This window comes from Nicotiana sylvestris, chromosome 9 (assembly GCF_000393655.2).
Source record: "Nicotiana sylvestris chromosome 9, ASM39365v2, whole genome shotgun sequence".
In the NCBI taxonomy this organism is placed as follows: domain Eukaryota; kingdom Viridiplantae; phylum Streptophyta; class Magnoliopsida; order Solanales; family Solanaceae; genus Nicotiana; species Nicotiana sylvestris.
Window position 1 is genome coordinate 16,995,162 of NC_091065.1, and position 20,268 is coordinate 17,015,429.

The window sequence follows — 20,268 nt, forward strand, 5'->3', positions numbered from 1 at the left end:
AGCCAAATATAACAGTTGAGCGACCGTGCTAGAACCACGGAACTCGGGAATGCCTAACACCTTCTCCCGGGTTAACAGAATTCCTTATCTAGATTTCTGGTACGCAGACTGTAATATAGAGTCATTATTTTCCTCGATTCGGGATTAAAATTGGTGACTTGGGACACCCTAAATCTCCCAAGTGGCGACTCTGAAATAATTAAACGAATCCCGTTTCGATTGTCCTTTAATTGGAAAAACTCCCCCTGCCCCCTCGGGCCGCGGGTGCGGAAAAAGGAGGTGTGACAGCTCTGGCGACTCTGCTGGGGACGATACCCAGAACCACTGGTTCAGGGTTAAGAATTTGAGCTTAGATAAATTGTTATATTTGGCTTTATCTGATTTTTACATGTTTTGAGCCTAATGTGCTAAATGCTGCTTTTACCGCTTTGATATTACTTGAACTGTACATATAAATTGTGCTGAAACCTTTCTCTCCTTACCTCCGGGGAGAAGCTCGCTGGACGAGACTCCCTATTCTGTTAGTGTCAATACCTGAAATAAGAAAGAGGTCGGACAAGTTACAAAGCCGGACGATCTCGCGGGTCCCCGGTACGTAGCCCCCTCCCCGGCTCGAGTTGTCCGCTCGGGGACACAGTCTAGAACGTATACCCAGGTTATAAACCCAGTATGACAAAACCGCTGCTGGAAATTAAACCCAGAACCACTGGTTCAGGGCTCAAGGATTCAAGCTTAGAATAATTGTTATATTTGGCTTTATTATCCGATATATATTGCATGTTTTGACATAACATACTAAATGTTGTCTTTTACCGCTTTGATATTATCTGAATTGTATATAAACTGTGCCGAAACCCTTCTCTTCTTACCTCCGGGGATGTGCTTACTGGTTGAGACTCCCTATTCTGTTAGTGTCATACCCTAAATAAAAGAGGCTCGGAAAGTTTCTAAGCCGGCTGGCCTTTTGGTTCCCGGAAAGGAGCTCCTTCCTCAGCTCGAGTTGTCCGCTCGGGTACACTGTCTAGAACACCGACCCAGGTTTTTTGAACCTAGTATAACAAAGCCACATGCCGGATCCCTAGTAGGAACGTTTATTTGCATCATGTGCATTTGACTTAGGGGACTCAACATAGGGGTTGGGTCCGTCTAGGACAAGCAACCTGAAAATAATAGACAATCTTTCGGCATCCTATGTGCTACATGTTGTATTTAGTCAAGGGCGTATGGGTCATTTGGTCATTTCCAGCATGATGTTATTTTAATCAAAGCATGGGGAACATTTGTGGAATCCAAGAAGCCTTGGAATTCCCTATGTCCCCCACGCTTGCTTTTTGGGAAAGCACATGGGGAACATTTGTGGAATCCAAGAAGTCTTGGAATTCCCATATGTCCCCCACGCTTCATATGTTGGGAAAAGCGCATGGGGAGCATTTGCGGAATCCAAGAAGTCTTGGAAATCGTTATGTCTCCCATGCCACATTTTTGAAAGAAATAACAAATATAAAAAAATAAAATAAAAATAAAAACAAAGCAGGAAAATTCAAAAAAGATTTTGTATGTTGTCATCATTTTCCACATATAAGAAAATCGTGAAAAAGGAGAAAATAACAGCATAGAAGTCCGAGTAGAGTCGAAACTCTGCCGAAATTTTGAAAATGAAAAAATGTCTTGTTAGTTTGTTATATTAAAAGCAAAGGAAAAATAAAAAAAAATCATCATTGTTCTGTCTGTTTTTTTTTATAAAAAAATATAGAAAGAAAATAGTTTGTTTTGCCATAAAATGAAAAAAAAAAGGGTTCTGTTTTAAAATGGATTTTTATTTATTTATCTGTTTATGAAAATGTCAAAATAAAAATAAGAATAATAAAATAAAAAGAGTTGAGCATTGAAAGTAGTTTTACTATTTGTTGCAAATATATATATATATATATATATATATATATATATATATATATATATACATATATATATATATATATATAAAAAATCCAAAAAGTTTTTCTTTATTTCCAAAATATGTATATATATATCTTTATCTGTTGCAAGAACATTTGTCTTACCAAAAGTTTTTAGAATCCCAATTTTCAAAACAAATAATCCAAAAATATTTTTCATTATTGACTTCTTTAGAAAGTCTTTCTAGTTGTTTCTTTAAATATATATATATATAATATATATAAAAAAAACATTTTAGAAGCATTTCTTATATTAAAGGTAAAATTCCGAAAAATATTTTCTTCTTTTCTTTTGAATAAAAAAAAAACGAAAATTCAAAAAAATATTAGTCTTTCTTTTAAAAAGAAAATCAATCAAAAAATAATATTTCCTTGCTTCTTTTAAAGTAGTTCTTTTAAACGAAAATTCAAAAAAAAGTTAGTTCATCTGCTTATTATTATTTGCCTACTTATTCTTATTGGCCCGAACTACGCGAGTTTGATTCTCACCGGATGTGAGATACGTAGGCAACCCTCATCGGGTCCAACCCCACCTTTTGCTAAAAAGCCAAAAACAAACAAATAATGAAAAACAGGTCGAATTTTAAAAGAGTCGTAAATAAGTCAGGTAATGTTGTTTTGTCATAAATAGCCGAATGTTCCCGAAAAGGACGCCGAAAGGCTGACTTTGCATAAACAGCCACCTTTGGGTCATTTTTTAAGACTTGGTCCAGTTGACCCCCATAGCCTAAAAATCTTCGTCCCCGAGACGTTGAAGGGCCGTGTTTGCAATATTGACTTTTCTAATTCAAAAAACGATAAAAAGAGTCATAAATAAGTCAGGTGATGTTGTTTTGTCATAAATAGCCGAATGTTCTCGAAAGGGACGCCGGAAGGCTGACTTTGCATAAATAGCCACCTCCGGGTCATTTTGAGTTGACCCACACAACCTTAAAAAAGCTTCGTCCCCGAGACGCTGAAGGGCCATGTTTTGCAACACCAAGTTTTTATTATAATTTCAAAAAAAAAAAAAGTCGACGGTCAGGTGAATACCGTTTGAATTTTGTCATAATAAGCCGAGCCAGCTTCGGCCGCGTCTTAAACCGTTCTTGCCGAAGTAGCCTTAGAGTATCTGTCAGTTGTCGAAAGGTTATTTTCGTAAAAGAACGGACAAGTTTGTAAAAGTGTCATAAAATAATCCTCCCCGGCCTCAAAATTCATGTGAAATTTGGAAGGGGCCACATTGGCATGAAATAACCATTTGGTTGCATTTGTCGAACAGAGAAAGGGAGTTAGCCTTTTGTTTTTGAGTTTATAAATCTTTGATTAAAATAGGCGGGTTGTTTGATTTTCAAGTTGGTAGGTCATCTTTAAACCTTTGAAACCCAGTTTATTTTAATATGAAAAGTGAAAAGAAAAAAAATGTTCATCATTGTTTATCTTTTATTGGTCCGAACTACGCAAGGTCTGATTCATGCGGGGGCATGATACGTAGGCAATCTCCATAAGATTCGACCACAACAAAAAATAAAAAATAATAAATAAGAAAAAATTTTGAAAAAGAGAAAAAAAGAGAAAAGAAAAAAAATGAAAAATCTAAAGAAAAAGAAAATACAAAATATAATAAAATACAGGGGTTCCCAAAGTACTTCAAAGGGGAAATAAGCAAGCCGGGATGACGCATGTTGTTTGAAGCAGGGATGACGCATGTTGTTTGAAGCAAGGCATGTTAGAAACGGTTAACTGCCTAGGGGCATTGCATCCTCAATGTGTTGTTATCAAATCTGTTAAACTCTAAACGCTAACAAGTTTGTTGTTTTCCGAATCTCAAACAGTTAGTTGTTAAAGAATTCTGGCAACACACCCTTACCAAACTAGATCCAAAGGACCGATAACAACAAGCATGACTACTTCAGAGAATAGTACCGAGGAAGAAAGGCCGATGAGCCAGTTGTTAAAGGAAGCGATGGGAAAGATAGAAAGGATGGGACTAGATATGAATGCAATGCAGCTAGCTCTAGCCAAAGCACAAAAGAGCCCTGAGCCATTGGGGCACATGCCGGAATACCCTCACTCCGGCCCTTCAACAAGCCTCCCAAATCCCCGTTACCATCAAGAAAGAAGCCCTCATGATTCCCAGGCTCCACCACCCCATCAACCTCTCCCCACACCCGATATTCCCACTTTTGTGGGACCCACAGCAGCCCCCTTGCACAGAACGACCAGTGAGCCATTGTTTCAGGCTCACGATACGCAATACTATCCCCCTGAGCCTGCATTCCATGCCCCCGAACCACATGCTTACAATCCACACTTGGAGGTACCGGCAGAGATCGAAAAACCGGTTAAATCCCCTGAACAGGATGAGGTGTTGAGAAAGTTCAAAAGCCTGGAGCGGTCCTTCAGGAACCTGCACGGTTTGGGCAACCAGGTCAGCGTGGCCTACAAGGATCTATGCCCTTTCCCGGACGTCCAACTCCCGGCCGGGTTCAAGATGCCTAAATTTGATTTATATGAAGGGCACGGTGATCCCATGGCGCATTTGCGGGGATTCTGTAGCAAAATGAGAGGGGCAGGCGGCAAGAATGAGCTGCTAATAGCTTGTTTCGGCCAGAGTCTGAGCAGATCTGCACTAGAATGGTATACCAGGCAGGATTCCAGTAGGTGGTATACTTGGGATGATCTGGCGCAAGCTTTCGCAGGTCATTTCCAGTACAATCTCGAGATAGTCCCTGACCGTCTCACATTGCTGAGGACTGGAAAGAAGCCTGGGGAAAGTTTTCGTGAGTTTTGTTTCCGCTGGAGAGAACAAGCGGCCAGAGTTGATCCTCCCATGAAAGAGGGAGAAATGGACTACTTCTTGCAAACACTTGATCCAACTTACTTTGGTCACTTGGTGACAACGGTTGGGAAATCCTTCAATGAAGTGGTAAAGATAGGGGTCATGATAGAGGAGGGCCTACGGTCTGACAAAATCCTAAATTACTCAGCGCTCAAGGCAACGACCCAAGCTATTCAGAGCGGCGCGAGAGGTGTGCTCGAGGTCGCATCGGTCGAAGCAGGTACTGGGTCAAATTCAGAGGTCCTTCCCCTCACCACCAGCCCAGGCCCCACACTCCATACAACCTTCCACAACCCTACTATCCACCATTAGAGCCACTCTTTTCAGACCATCATGCCCAAGCCTGCCCCCGAGCTCCATATAATCCGCCTCAATATTATCCTCCGAACAAGGTCCGGTCGCAGGTTCAACCATCAGGTCACCCCCGCTGGCGAGAGCCAGCACCACGTAATGCATTCTTGCCTTCACAATGTTTTCGAGCACCCAACGACCCTAGAAAACAGGGGCATGGGGGAAAACAAAGGCAAGGAAACAATTTCACGCCAATTGGGGAGTCCTACGCAAGTTTGTTTGAAAAGCTAAAGCTTTCAGGACTAATTGAGCCGCTCCTTGGCTATACTCCAGATCCATATGCAAAAGGGTTCAATCCTGCTGTACGATGCATGTACCACTCTAATGTCCAAGGACATAGCATTGAAGATTGTCGTTCTTTGAAAAAGGAAATCGAAAGAATGATTCAGGAAGGGGCAATTGTGATCGACGACAGTGACAGGGAGCAGGCGAATCATCTTGAGAACTTGTTGATTGATGTTGATAATACTGAAGTTGGGGATGGTCTTGGCAATGTTGATATAGAGCTCAATGGCTAAAATGTCATGCTTTGCAGTTGGAAGATACTCCATTTTGGGTCAGCCGGAGATGCCGTGCTTGGATAGTTGGAAAGACACTCCATTTTGGGTCAACCAGAGAGGATCTTTGATGGTCTATTTTGTTGTCATTTCCGTTGTTCGGATTATTAGGGTTGTAGTTCGGATTTGTTTTGTGTCAATGACTTTCCGCTTATTTTTCCGTTTTGTCATAGCGGTTTGTTTAAGTTTTGTCCAAGTTGTCTAGGATTTTATTCCGTTTTGCTTTGTTTTTAAAACCATTTGTTCAGTCCAATGCAAAAAAATTCAGTCTTTGATTATTCCCAGTCATCTTTCTATTTAGTCATTATGTCATTTTTATTCAGCACTGATTCTAGTGACACGACATGCGCACACAGTTTGGGCCTAGTCTTTAAAGTTAATCATAAAACCCCAGAAAGGCGATCAAACCATTTAAAGAAAATAAGGACGGTTTGAGACTATTTGGAGCCCGAGTCATGTGGAACTGGGACAAGTTAAACACAAAGAAAACCGTTAAAGAAAGATTCCCCTAAATTGGCATGAGGGTCGTTCATAATAATGAGGATGAGAGTGTCGCCCAACGGTGTTTTAGAAGTGACAAGTGAACAAACAGATGTTGAATATAATTGTCAAGTCCGGCACCATCGGAAGAGACTATAAATCTATTGTTTAATTGTGTTGTTTACACTTGGCATGTGTTGAAGACTGGAATGACGAAGGCATTTTGTTCTGCTACCCAAACACTTTATCCTTCGTTAGCCCTTTGACCCTTATTTATTTTCTTTCATACCCCTCGTTCGGAATTGGTAGCAGCGATTAGAATACGCAAGCATGGCAGATAAGAGAAAAGAAAGAAAAGAAAACAGCAAAACGGAAAAGAAGAATAAAAGAAAAAAGAGAGAAAAAAAAACGACAAAAGAAAGGAGAAATGAGAAAGAAAAAGGCAAAAGAAAAAGAAAACAAAGATAAGAATGAGTGAAAAGAAAGTCACAAGAAAAAAAAGAGGAATTGGGAACTACGTTTGACCTGATTCCTCAAAGAGGATACGTAGGCGCTTCACGGCTCGGTCATAGTTTTGAAAAAAAAATGAAAAAAAAAACAATTAAGATATCCCCAAGCAAGAAACTGGGGCAGAGGTTGCGGTCGTTGTAAATAAATCTAATTCCGAAGGTTGTAACTAATAACCCAAAAAAAGTAATGTATTTTTGAGCCTTTTATACCCTTTCTTTCTAGCCTGTCCAAAACCCCCATTACGGTCCAAAGAAAGACCTTCCGATCAGTCTTCAAAAGTTGCCAAGTCAGACAAATGAAGAGTCTTACCGGCGAACATAACATTCTGTTCCGCAGCAGAAAGGACTCTAATCTCCAACAGAAAGAGTCATACCGGCAACACTCCAAATCCCCCAGCTGGAAAGTGATACAAATGAGAGAGTCTTATCGGTGAAGACCTTCACAGGCACCATAAGGCGATGAAATCTGAGAGAAGAACCCAAAAATGAGAGAGACTTGATAGTGAAAACCCTCCGGGCACTACAAGTCGAATAAGATTGAGAATCAGAGGGGGAATCGCCAATGGAAGATCTTAAAAGATGATTGACGGCAGAGGATAGGCCACATACGCATGTCATGGCCATTAGAGTCGGTATCTGCGTTTGATAGGTTTTTATTTATAGTTTCTTTTGTAAAAGAGTCATCGTTTCCTTTGTCTTTTATTTTGTTTCTGTTATCTTTCTCCTTTCATAAAAAATTTTCCCCAATAGAGTCTGTCCGGTCAGAACAAGTATGAAATGACTTCAAAATATGCCACCAGCTTTCCAAGGTGAGATCTGACTAGTATATCCAAATGGTATAGTCAGCGAGGAACAAGCGCGAGGCCAGTGTCAAAAAGGATATCCCTAGCAAAGGGAATTGACAAAAGGATTGACGAGCGTCAAGAGAGATATCCTTGCCAAAACCAAGGTTATAAACCTCAAAGGTCAAGGCCCATGGACAGAGCAAGGAGAGCAGTGAGCATGATTTGGCGAAATCCATACTAGACTAAAAGGTCGGGAAAATGCCAGTTTCCGAGCTATGCCACAAAAGAAGATGGATATCCCCAGCAGGAAGGGATTATCCCCAGCACATAATATCATCCCCAACAAGTTGTGGAACACAGAGCAAGGAGGGAGAAAGGGAACACCATCCCAGCAGGAGTATCACAACCAACCACCATGTTTTAAACTAACAATTTTGTTTGATTTGAAACAGGTAAGGGAAATGGCATTGAGGCAGAAACGCATGCCACAAGGGATATTATCAAACTGGGGCAGAAAATTTTCCTTCCATTTAGAAAATTTTCTGGAAGTCAGGTACCCCCAGCTGATAACATTTTACCCCCAACAGGTAAGTAAATAATTCCTCAACAGTGTTATCCCTAGCAGTTGCGAGGGGTCCAACACAAGGTTGGAAAGTCGGTATCCTCAGCGGTTAGACTTCAAAGGAGGAAGCTAATAATAATAATAATAATAATAATAATAATAATAAATAAATAAAAAAAAGGGATAATAATAAAAATGGGAAAGGAAGAAAAGGAAAAGTTCATCCCAATCCCCAGCAAGTATTCGAGGTAAGACATTTTCAAGTCTTAAAGATATTTTGGGTTCATCCGCCCTCAAATAGGATATGTTGGGTTCATCCGCCCTCAAATAGGATCTGTCGGGTTCATCCGCCCTCAAATAGGATATGTCGGGTTCATCCGCCCTCAAATAGGATATGTCGGGTTCATCCGCCCTCAAATAGGATATGTCGGGTTCATCCGCCCTCAAATAGGATATGTCGGGTTCATCCGCCCTCAAATAGGATATGTCGGGTTCATCCGCCCTCAAATAGGATCTGTTGGGTTCATCCGCCCTCAAATAGGATCTGTTGGGTTCATCCGCCCTCAAATAGGATCTGTCGGGTTCATCCGCCCTCAAATAGGATCTGTCGGGTTCATCCGCCCTCAAATAGGATATGTTGGGTTCATCCGCCCTCAAATAGGATATGTTGGGTTCATCCGCCCTCAAATAGGATATGTTGGGTTCATCCGCCCTCAAATAGGATCTGTTGGGTTCATCCGCCCTCAAATAGGATATGTTGGGTTCATCCGCCCTCAAATAGGATATGTTGGGTTCATCCGCCCTCAAATAGGATATGTTGGGTTCATCCGCCCTCAAATAGGATATGTTGGGTTCATCCGCCCTCAAATAGGATATGACGGGTTCATCCGCCCTCAAATAGGATATGATTGGGTTCATCCGCCCTCAAATAGGATATGTTGGGTTCATCCGCCCTCAAATAGGATATGTCGGGTTCATCCGCCCTCAAATAGGATCTGTTGGGTTCATCCGCCCTCAAATAGGATCTGTTGGGTTCATCCGCCCTCAAATAGGATATGTTGGGTTCATCCGCCCTCAAATAGGATCTGTTGGGTTCATCCGCCCTCAAATAGGATATGTCGGGTTCATCCGCCCTCAAATAGGATATGTCGGGTTCATCCGCCCTCAAATAGGATATGTTGGGTTCATCCGCCCTCAAATAGGATCTGTTGGGTTCATCCGCCCTCAAATAGGATATGTTGGGTTCATCCGCCCTCAAATAGGATATGTTGGGTTCATCCGCCCTCAAATAGGATATGTCGGGTTCATCCGCCCTCAAATAGGATATGTTGGGTTCATCCGCCCTCAAATAGGATATGTTGGGTTCATCCGCCCTCAAATAGGATATGTTGGGTTCATCCGCCCTCAAATAGGATATGTCGGGTTCATCCGCCCTCAAATAGGATATGTCGGGTTCCCACCAGTATAATGCGGGAATACATTTAAGTTCTAGGTCGCCCACCAATATAATGCGGGAATACTTTTAAGTTCTAGGTCGCCCACCAGTATAATGCGGGAATACTTTTAAGTTCTAGGTCGCCCACCAGTATAATGCGGGAATACATTTAAGTTCTAGGCACCCACCTGTATAACAAGGGAATACATTTTGTACCTTTACCACCAGGCGCCCACCTGAATAACGAGAGGAATACATTTCAGTATTTGCATTTCATGTTCCAGGCGCCCACCTGTATAACGAGAGGAATACATTTTGTTGAACCCAGGCGCCCACCTGAATAACGAGAGGAATACATTTCAGTATTTGCATTTCATGTTCCAGGCGCCCACCTGTATAACGAGAGGAATGTATTTCAGTCTTTTACTTCAAGCATTGAAATTGGGAGCCCGCCCAGATAATAGAGGCATACATTCAGTTTTTACTTTTAAGTGTTGAAGTTGGGAGCCCGCCTAGATAACAGAGGCATACATTCAGTTTTTTTACTTTTAAGTGTTGAAGTTGGGAGCCCGCCCATAATAACAGAGGAATACATTCAGTCTTTACTTTTAAGTGTTGAAATTGGGAGCCCGCCCAGATAACAGAGGCATACATTCCACGTCTTTACCCATAGGAGATGCATTTCCTCCTAAGTTTTAGTTTTACCCATAGGAGATGCATTTCCTCCTAAGTTCAGTTTTACCATAGGAGACGCACTTCCTAAATTCAGTTCTACCAATAGGAGACGCACTTCCTAAATCCATTCACCAGTAGGAGACGCACTTCCTAAGTTCAGTTTTACCAATAGGAGACGCACTTCCTAAGTCCATTGTACCAATAGGAGACGCACTTCCTAAACAAGTTTCACCAGTAGAAGACGCACTTCCTAAGCAAGTTTCATCAATAGGAGACGCACTTCCTAAGTCAGTTTCACCATAGGAGACGCACTTCCTAAAGTTCAAGTTTCACCATAGGAGACGCACTTCCTAAAGCAAGTTTCACCAATAGGAGACGCACTTCCTAAGCAAGTTTCATCAATAGGAGACGCACTTCCTAAGTCAGTTTCACCATAGGATACGCACTTCCTAAAGTTCAAGTTTCACCATAGGAGACGCACTTCCTAAAGAATAGTTCACCAGTAGGAGATGCACTTTCTAAGACAAGTTTTACCAGTAGGAGACGCACTTCCTAAGTTCAGTTTCACCAATGGGAGACGCAATTCCTAAAAATATTTCACCGATAGGAGACGCACTTTCTAAGTCCAGTTTTACCATAGGAGACGCACTTCCTAGGTTCAGTTTCACCAATAGGAGACGCACTTCCTAAGCAAGTTTTATCTAGTAGGAGACGCACTTCCTAAGAACAGTTTTTCCCAATAGGAGACGCACTTCCTAAGCAAGCTTCACCAGTAGGAGACGCACTTCCTAATTTGATTCATTTTAAGTTCGACCATAGGAGACACCATTCCTAGTCCAGTTTTTTGAAGTTTACCCGTAGGAGACGCACTTCCTAGTCACTGAAGTTTTCACCCTTAGGAGACGCACTTCCTAGTTTAGCTCATTCCGATTCAACCATAGAAGACACACTTTCTAGTTTGAGTCGTTGAGGTTTTTATTTTAGCAGACACATTTGCTAGCAAGAGTTTTGGTTTTACTCATAGGAGATATACATCCTAATCTAGTATTTAGTTCACTCTCAGCACTGCATCAGTAGTATCAGTGGGCTACGATTTTGCTAACGACTCACAAACCTTCCCAGTGCAAACTGGGTTAGGAAATTTTGTTTGTTTTGTTTGTTTTGATTGTCAGGGGCCTGCCTGTAGAGCAGAAGATTGTTATATGTCAAAGATTGAAGAAGTTAGGGGCCCGCCTGTAGAACAGCGGGATCGTTCAAAGTCAAGCCGTAACCCATTGGAAGGCAGAAAGCCACAACAAAAATCCCCCAGCACTCAATCCAAGATAGAAGCAACAAGAATCTCGCCCCAAGAATGCGAGTCAACAGTCTGAGAGGGTCAACAAAAGCTAGTCACAAAAACAAAAAGAAAAAAAGAAGAAAAAGAAAAAAGAGAAAAATGAATGAATCCGAAGCACGGATGTGGAGAACAAATGTGATCTGCTCAAGAACTAGCGCCTACAACTAGCAAGTATCAAAGTTCAAATCCAAAGTCTGTATGAAGCACCATTCAAGACTCAAGACCAAGTTTCAGAAGACTTAAGAGATAGGAATCCTTGTAACTAGTAGCTAATAGGCTTAGTTAGTCTTTTTCAGTTTTCAGTTTTGTTTTAACGACAGGACCGCGGACCGGAACCTCAACGGAACGGCACCTCGATAGGCTCTTCACCTCGGTACCCTCTACCATCTCTCTCATTCCCGAACTACACGTGGCCTGATTCTTGTATAACCAAGGATATGTAGGCAGCTCAGATACCAGGGCTCAGTCACATTCCCTTCCTTTCCTTAAGTGTAGTCCGTCCAAGTAATGGTCGGGTCAAAAACACGTTTAGTCGTTCTTTGTTGGAAAACTCTTCGTGTTTCCAGTCAAAGAGGGGCAGCTGTAAGCACGTGATTTTTGACCCTCCCCGAGAATTTTCACATTTTTAGCGTGAATATGTGAAATTGGGTCCAATATAGCTATTTTAACTATTTTTACTTTATTTCGTTGCAAAAAGAAAAATTTCAAAAAAATATATATATAAATTTTAGTTTATGTATCTCATAAACTTGAAAAAATACAAAAATTGCACTTTATTTTTGTACTTTATATAATTTCGAAAATTACAAAAAATAGTTTTATTAATATTTTGTAGCTATTTTAAACCTTGAAAAATATTTAAAAAGATATAGTTTTGTTTAAATACTAGTCTTATTTTTGGTAGTTATTTTACTTACATAGGACTAGTTAAGCAACATGTTCCTATTTCTCGAGTCTGGGCAAAAGAATAATATTCGGGTTTAAACTACCCGGTTTTAGGCCTAATTTTCGGACCTAGCCCGTAATAAACCGTGTCCAGGACACATGGGGAACCCCACCACGCGTGAGGAACATATGCCTCGACACCCACCACACGTGGGGCTCATTTTTCTTGACAAGCCCATGCTAAATACACGGACAAACACAAAGAAAATGAGGATTTTTGAATTTGGAAAAGGACTACTGTTCAATCTTCTTCTTCAACAAGAAGAAGAAGAAGAAAACCCTACGAGCTCACTCCTCCATTACTACTAAAAACCAACCCTTCCACCACCCAAAACCACCATAAACAACACCTCCATCACCACCCGCCACCTTCCCCGGCACCCCTACGGTCGCAAACCCTCCCCGACGCCGGAACAGCAGCTTCCCTCCCGTTACAGCCTTACAGTCGACGAAACCAGTCCCAAAACCAGCGTCAAACTCAGCGAAACCACCTCCTTCATCACCCAAACCAGTCGAAAACCCTATTCCAAACACCAACACCAAACAAGCCTGTTCGTCGCCCCCAGCTGCTGGAACCACCGGAGCCCCGTCGAGACCCACCACTGTTTCCGCCTCCTGCTGTCCACCATCGCCACCAGCTTCCAACCAGCCCCCATGACCATTTCTCCTCCCCCATCGTAACCAAAAAACCATTGTCGTCCCAGCTCCCTCTCCGCCTCTCGACCCTACTGTCGAATGCTTGCCTCGACGACACCAGCCCCCTCATCATCATTTTCCGGTCGACAACCACCCAACCCAGCTCCTTACTCGCATCCAAACGACCCCTTTCTGTGGCATGTCCTCGAGCTAGCCTACTGCGTCGCAAAACCCAACAGTAGCAACAGTTTCGGTCCAAGCTTTCTATTTCATCGAGGTCGTCTTTGGTCGTCTTTGGTTCGTTGAGGTCCGGTACGTTGAGCTTGACGTCGAGGTTCCGTCGTTCCGTTATTGGAGAGGTGTCCGACAGTTGTCGGTCCAGTTGGTTGTTGTTCTTGCTTCAAACAGGTGCATACACATTTCCAAACTTGTTATATTTGCTTAAATGGAATGAAATGATATGGATTTCCTATGTACTGTTTGTGTATTGGATTTGTTGAATATCGGATTTCCTATTCTGAAAGGGATTAATTACTTAGTTTGTCTTAATAGTTGTTTATACATGTGGTAGTAATGTTAAAATTTTCGTAGAATTTTAATTCCGCAGAAAAATACACGCTTCATCAAATGAGTTCAATTTATAACCCATGAGCTTGTGAAGTAGCAAAAAAGAAACGTAGTTATTTTTAGTCTTGCCCTTTTTCTAAAAAAAAAAAAAGAAAAAAAAATAAAATAAATAAATAGAAAACGAGACGAGCCTCGCCAAATAAAAGGGACAAATTGCGGGGCCCTCACAAAATATATGTATTAAATACTTAGATTCCGGGATGGGTCGTTTAGCAAATTTCACGGCCCTACCCAAAAATAATAATGCGCTAGTTGCTTTAGGCGCGCCTTTAATAATGTTATCTCCCTAAACTCGGGTGCACATTTATGTGACCCAAATCCAAATCTCAACGGAGTCGAAATATGTCTCTAGTCACGGGCGCATTGATTGTGGCGTGGCCCGAGATGCATTTCCATGACGTTGCAAATTCTTTAAAAAATAAGAATGAGATGAGCCTCGCCGAATAAAAATACAAATTGCGGGGCCCTCAGTAAATACTTGTTTTAAATTACTTAGAATTCAGGAGGGCCGCTTAGTGAATTTCGTGGCCTTCCCAAAATAATAACGCGATAGTCTCTTTAGGCGCGTGTTTAATAATTTACTTTCTTAAGCTCGGGTGTGCATTTCATGCGACCCAAATCCAAATCTCAAAACATCAAATAAAATGCGTTCCGGATTGTGGGTGCATTTCATGTGACGCAGTCCAAAGACGTGTTTTAAGCGATGTTCACATTCTTGTAAAAACAATAATAATAAAGCGGTTAAAAGTTAAAATTTGCACATAAGTTCATATTGTATTAAAAATCAGATAAATAAGCCAAATATAACAGTTGAGCGACCGTGCTAGAACCACGGAACTCGGGAATGCCTAACACCTTCTCCCGGGTTAACAGAATTCCTTATCTAGATTTCTGGTACGCAGACTGTAATATAGAGTCATTATTTTCCTCGATTCGGGATTAAAATTGGTGACTTGGGACACCCTAAATCTCCCAAGTGGCGACTCTGAAATAATTAAACGAATCCCGTTTCGATTATCCTTTAATTGGAAAAACTCCCCCTGCGCCCCTCGGGCCCCCCCGGGCGCGTAAAAAGGAAATGTGACAGCTGCTACCTTGGTCACCTCTCATCTCAACCTGTCAACTAATTTCTTCGAAGCCTGGGATTTCCTCATCTTCTTCACCTACTTCCCAATCTCCTCAATTGCTCCCCTATATGACACCAAAGTGCCTATGATGGTCTTCTGGTTCTCCAATATCTTCTTCAAAGTGTCCTCCAATGTCGGAGGAATATAGGGTGCTAGGGTAAAAGTCTGTGCTGCAACAACACTGGATATGTTAGACAGCTTTATAGTAGCTGTCTGTATCCAGTTGTTGAGACTCACCAGTGTCTTAGAGACTCGCACCGCTGAAAGTGGATAAGAAGAAAAGGAAGGAACTGATGTTGATGGCCTTGAAGATGGAGGTGGAGGCATGGAAGTTGTATCGGTGGAAGGCATGGCTGCTGAATCTACAACTACTGCTCACGGCTCATCAGACTGGCCTACGGTAGTAGTCGACTTACAAGACCTTGTTCTTCGGGTTCCTCGGGTCTTTCAGAGAGTACCACATGAAGAGATTTTTAGCCCTAACCTTTGTGTCAAAGGCCTTGGACCCCACCCCCGCATCCGTAAGATACTTCCTGAAAGTGTTGGGATACGGGTAAGAGCTGCCACCTTGCCTACTGACCAGAGTCATGCTGGTTGACACGATGGCACCCACATTGATTGGGTACCCGACCATGATGGAGGCAACTAGGACTGCCCGAGGGACTAGGAGATTGTTTTCATTCTGGCTTGGATCTATTCGACTGCATACAAATATCTGCTAACATTTAGCTTCAAAGTTGAGGGTGTTCCGCTGAATGGGACCCCTATTGTGATCCATAGTGGTGGTGGTCCTGGAGCTGCCAAAATCTCAGTTAGCCAAGGGCGAGCTGCATCGCCCAGTGCAAACTTCTCTAAATACCACGCCGGTTCCACATCCTCGAGCCCTAAATAAGTGTTCAAGGTGCTCTAACCAAATCTTACTTTTAAGTTCCTCACTTTAGTCACCTTACTCCCCTTCTTGATATGCGCCACATTAGCGTAGAATTCCCAGACTAAGTGCTTCTTAGCATCCACCACACTTTGAGTGAACCATGTCCACCCTTTTCTCTCCCGTGACTTGGATTGTACCTATCCAAGTCTTTAAATATAAACTGATGCTCAAGTGTGAGTGATCTCTAAGGCCACCACTCTCAGAACCTGTTGAATTTAGTCAGGCTCACAAATCTGTCTTCCCAAACTTCCTTCTTCTTCGACCTCTTAAGGCCGGCAACTCTAGTATCACCCCATCGACTGTCTTCTGGAATATCATTATCATCATCAACTGTAACTGGTGTGTCAGGGGCATCAGTAGATCCGGGCTCTGAACCCTGACTGTCATCTTCCGAACCCTCATAAATGCTTGCTGAGATGGAAGGCTCATCTCGGAGCTGAAACCTCCCCTAAAGCTGCCTTGGCTATGATTGTGCATCAGGCTACTCTTGCACAAAGTTTCCCTCTAATGCTTCCCTAGACGGGGCATATGAACTGGACTCAGCAGGCTCCGAGGCTCTCCCGACTGTTGTCTTTTTTGCTATAACTCTTTGCACGGAGAGTGGTATGGTATCCCTGCCTCGGCCTCAGGAAGGTTCACCCCTCTCTTTGGATGTATCATCGTGTCCATGAGATCTAACCATTGACTACAATACATAGCAATAAGAATCAATTATGTTTCAAGTTCAAAATATCAGACAGTTGCAGAACAAAAAAATATGTATGATGGGGAAGTGCGGTCCGCACATTTTTGAGTGCGGCCGCAGATATGTTTTTGCGGACAGCACCATTTGGCAGTGTGGTCATAGTGGTGATTCTGCGATCCGCACAATTTTTAGTGAGACCGCACAATAGAAATGTGGTCTGCACAACATTTAGTGCGGCCGCACACTGAAAGCTCAAAAATCACAACTCTCTGAAGACATAGAATTGCTCGATCTGCAACCGCACATACTTTTTTGTGGCCGCAGTTCAATTTTCCGTGGACCGCACAATTTGAAGTGCGGTCCGCACAATCACTTCACACCAAATGCCCTAAGTTAACAATTTGCGGACTGCACAATTTCGTGTGCAGTTGTACAATTCAAATTCAAATCAGGCAAATTCTTAGGGTTTCTAATTCACACATAATTTAGACATGGTAGTTGCAATTTAGACATGATACACAGTTTACCCATCCCCCAAATAGCAAATAGGAAGTTACCCACACAAATTTAGGCTAACGTGATGATGAATTTGATATTAGGTCTAAAGATAACTAAACTAATCATGAACAAAATTATGAAAGTTGAAAAATTTCAAAGATAAATTGAACACACCAGTAATGTAGTGATGTTAAGGAAGAATCAAAGATGATGAAATGAGTGTTAGATGCGTGAATCAATTGAGTGCACTGTGTTTGCTTTTGTTCTAATTCTCAAAGAATGTAAAGTTTTAACTGTAGAATGAAGAGAGCTATTTATACTTATTGAGATGGCCTAAGGTTCAAGAGACGAGTGCGGTCGCACATTTCATGTGTGGTCCGCACTCCTTTACCTGTTGTAAATTTTTCTTTTGAAGATTTGCGGTCCGCACATTTTCGAGTGCGGCCACAGATTTTAGTACGGACCGCACATGTCCTTATGCGGCCGCACTTTGGCCATTTTTCTAACAGGAAAACTTCAGAGAGTGTGAAATTTTAGCTTTCCAGTTGTGCGGTCACAAATCCCTTTCTGCTATGGCACTCAAAATTATGCGGTCCACACAATAAAGGTGTGGTCCGCAATTTTTCCACACTTAGCCAATTTTTTCTAAGCACAGTTCCTGCAAAGCACACTTATTCTTGCAACACACTTCAAAACCAGTTAGCACAAAACAAGACCTATCTAAAGAAGAAGAAAAAAAAAGAAACATTGGTTGCCTCCCAAGAAGCGCCTGATTTAACGTCGCGGCACGGCACAAATTACCATCATCACTTGAAATATATTACCTCCACGACGTGGCCATCATCAACTTTTCCAGATAATACTTCACCCGGTGACCATTGACTCTAAACACCTCATCATTTTTATTCTTCAAGTCCAATGCACCAAAGGGTGTCACACTCACAATCTCAAATGGGCCACTCTATTTAGACTTCAAATTTTCTGGAAACATCCATAACCGAGAATTGAACAACAACACATTATCACCTTCTTTAAACTCCTTGTTTTGAATGTACTTGTCATGTAGGTGCTTCATCTTATCCTTGCATAAGGACGAACTTTTGTATGCATGGTACCAAAACTTATCTAGCTCATTCAATTGTGCCACTCTTAAGTTGGTGGTGACATCCCACTCAAGATTCAACTTCTTTAAAGCCCACATGACTTTATGCTCAAGTTCCACCGAAAGATGACAAGCTTTCCTGAATACCAACTGGTATGGAGACATTCCAATCGGTATTTTGTAAGTCATTCTATAAGCCCATAAAGCATCATCAAGTTTCTTTGCCCAATCCGTCCAGTTGGCATTCACTGTTTTGGACAAAATCTTCCGATTGGAGACTTTCACGTGACCACTTGCTTGAGGATGATAGGGGGTCGTGACTTTATGAGTGACACCATACTTGGTGAGTAAGGTGTCGAAAGCTTTGTTGCAAAAATACGATCCCCCATCACTTATGATAGCCCTTGGAGTACCAAATCTTGTAAAAATGTTCTTCAAAAACACCAACACACTTCTCGCTTCATTTTTGGGTAAAACAATAGCCTCATTCCATTTGGACGCATAATCAACCGTGACCAAGATGTAGGTGTTTCCACAAGAACTCACAAAAAGACCCATGAAGTCAATACCCTACATATCGAAAATATCAATCTCCAATAAGGTGGTGAGGGGAATTTCATTTTTCTTTGAGATTCCACCGGCCCTTTGACATTCATCACAATGCTTGACAAGATCACTAGCATCCTTGTAGAGAGTGGGCCAATAGAAACCGCAACTTAACACTTTGGCCGCAGTTCCTGCTCCACCATGGTAACCACCATAAGGCGAAGAATGACTAGCCCTAATAATTTCACTTTGTTCCTACTTTGGTACACATCTTCTAATCACTCCATCCATACAAATTCGGAAAAGGTACGGTTTATCCCAATAATAATCTTTACAATCCCGTTTTAGATTCTTCCTTTGGTTTGAAGAGAACTCAACCGGAATGATACCACTAACAAGATAATTTGCTAGATCTGTGAACCAAGGCACCTCTTTCATTGAAATAGCTAAGAGTTGCTCATCGAAGAAGGAGTCATTGATTTCAAGGCCATCATGCGGCCTTCCCTCCTCCTCCAAACGAGACAAGTGGTCCGCCACTTGGTTTTCACTTCCTTTTAGATCTTGGATGTCTTATCAAACTCTTGCAACAAAAGTACCCATTTCATCAAATGGGATTTGGAATCTTTCTTGCTTATAAGATAGCGAAGTGCCGCATGATCCGTATGAACAATCACTTTTGCACCCATCAAGTACGGGTGAGCTCTTTTTCAGTAATGGTGTAGTTGACTTGGGAACTACTTATGGTCTTGCTTGCATAATAAACCAGATGAAAGATCCTATTGATACATTTCCCCAAAACAGCCCTTACTGCTACATCACTTGCATTGCACATAAGCTCGAAAGGAACACTCCAATTTGGAGCGATGATGATGGGAGTAGTAGTCAACTTGAGCTTTAACAACTCAAAGGCTCTCATGCAATCATCATTGAAATGGAACTTGGCATCTTTCTCCAAAATATTGCACAACAGGTTTACCACTTTATAGAAATCCTTGATGAAACGCCGGTAAAATCCCGCGTGGCCTAAGAAATTCTGCATGCCTTTGACTGAAGTTGGAGGTGGATGTTTAGAAATCACCTAAATATTTGCCTTGTCAACTTCAACGCCATTCTTTGATATCTTGTGGCCAAAGACAATGCCTTCCTCAACCATGAAATGACACTTCTCCCAATTAAGCATCAAGTTTGTTCATTTACATCTTGCCAACACTTTGTCCAAGTTTGCTAAACAATCATCAAAAGAATTCCCAACCACCAAAAAGTCATCCATGAAGACTTCAAGGAAATCATCCGCCATGTCCATGGAAATAGCCATCATACACCTTTGAAAAGTCACCAGTACATTGCACAACCCAAATGGCATCTGCGAGAATGCGAAGGTACTATAAGGACATGTGAAACTAGTCTTCTCTTAATCCTCCGATGCAATATGAATTTGATTGTATCCAGAATACCCATCAAGGAAACAATAGAAAGAATGATCGGCCAATCTATCAGGCATTTGATCTAGGAAGGAAAGTGAGAAATGATCCTTCCATATGACTTTGTCGTGATTGCGATAGTCCATACACACTCTCCATCCAGTCACCGTTCTTGCAGGAATTAGGTCATTTTTATCATTGGTGATCACCATCATGTGCCCTTTCTTTGGGATATATTGAACTGGAGAAGTCCACAACTATCGGAAATGGGGTAAACAACCTCG

The 20,268-nt window shown here is 41.8% G+C and overlaps 1 protein-coding gene across 1 annotated transcript; it reads right to left on the reverse strand.

The window, feature by feature from the left end:
• Window positions 1–17,876: 17,876 nt before the first annotated feature.
• On the reverse strand, window positions 17,877–18,575 carry LOC138877275 (uncharacterized). The gene has a single exon (XM_070156871.1). It carries the CDS (start codon window positions 18,573–18,575, stop codon window positions 17,877–17,879), a length of 699 nt encoding a protein of 232 aa, XP_070012972.1.
• Between the last annotated feature and the right edge of the window lie 1,693 nt (window positions 18,576–20,268).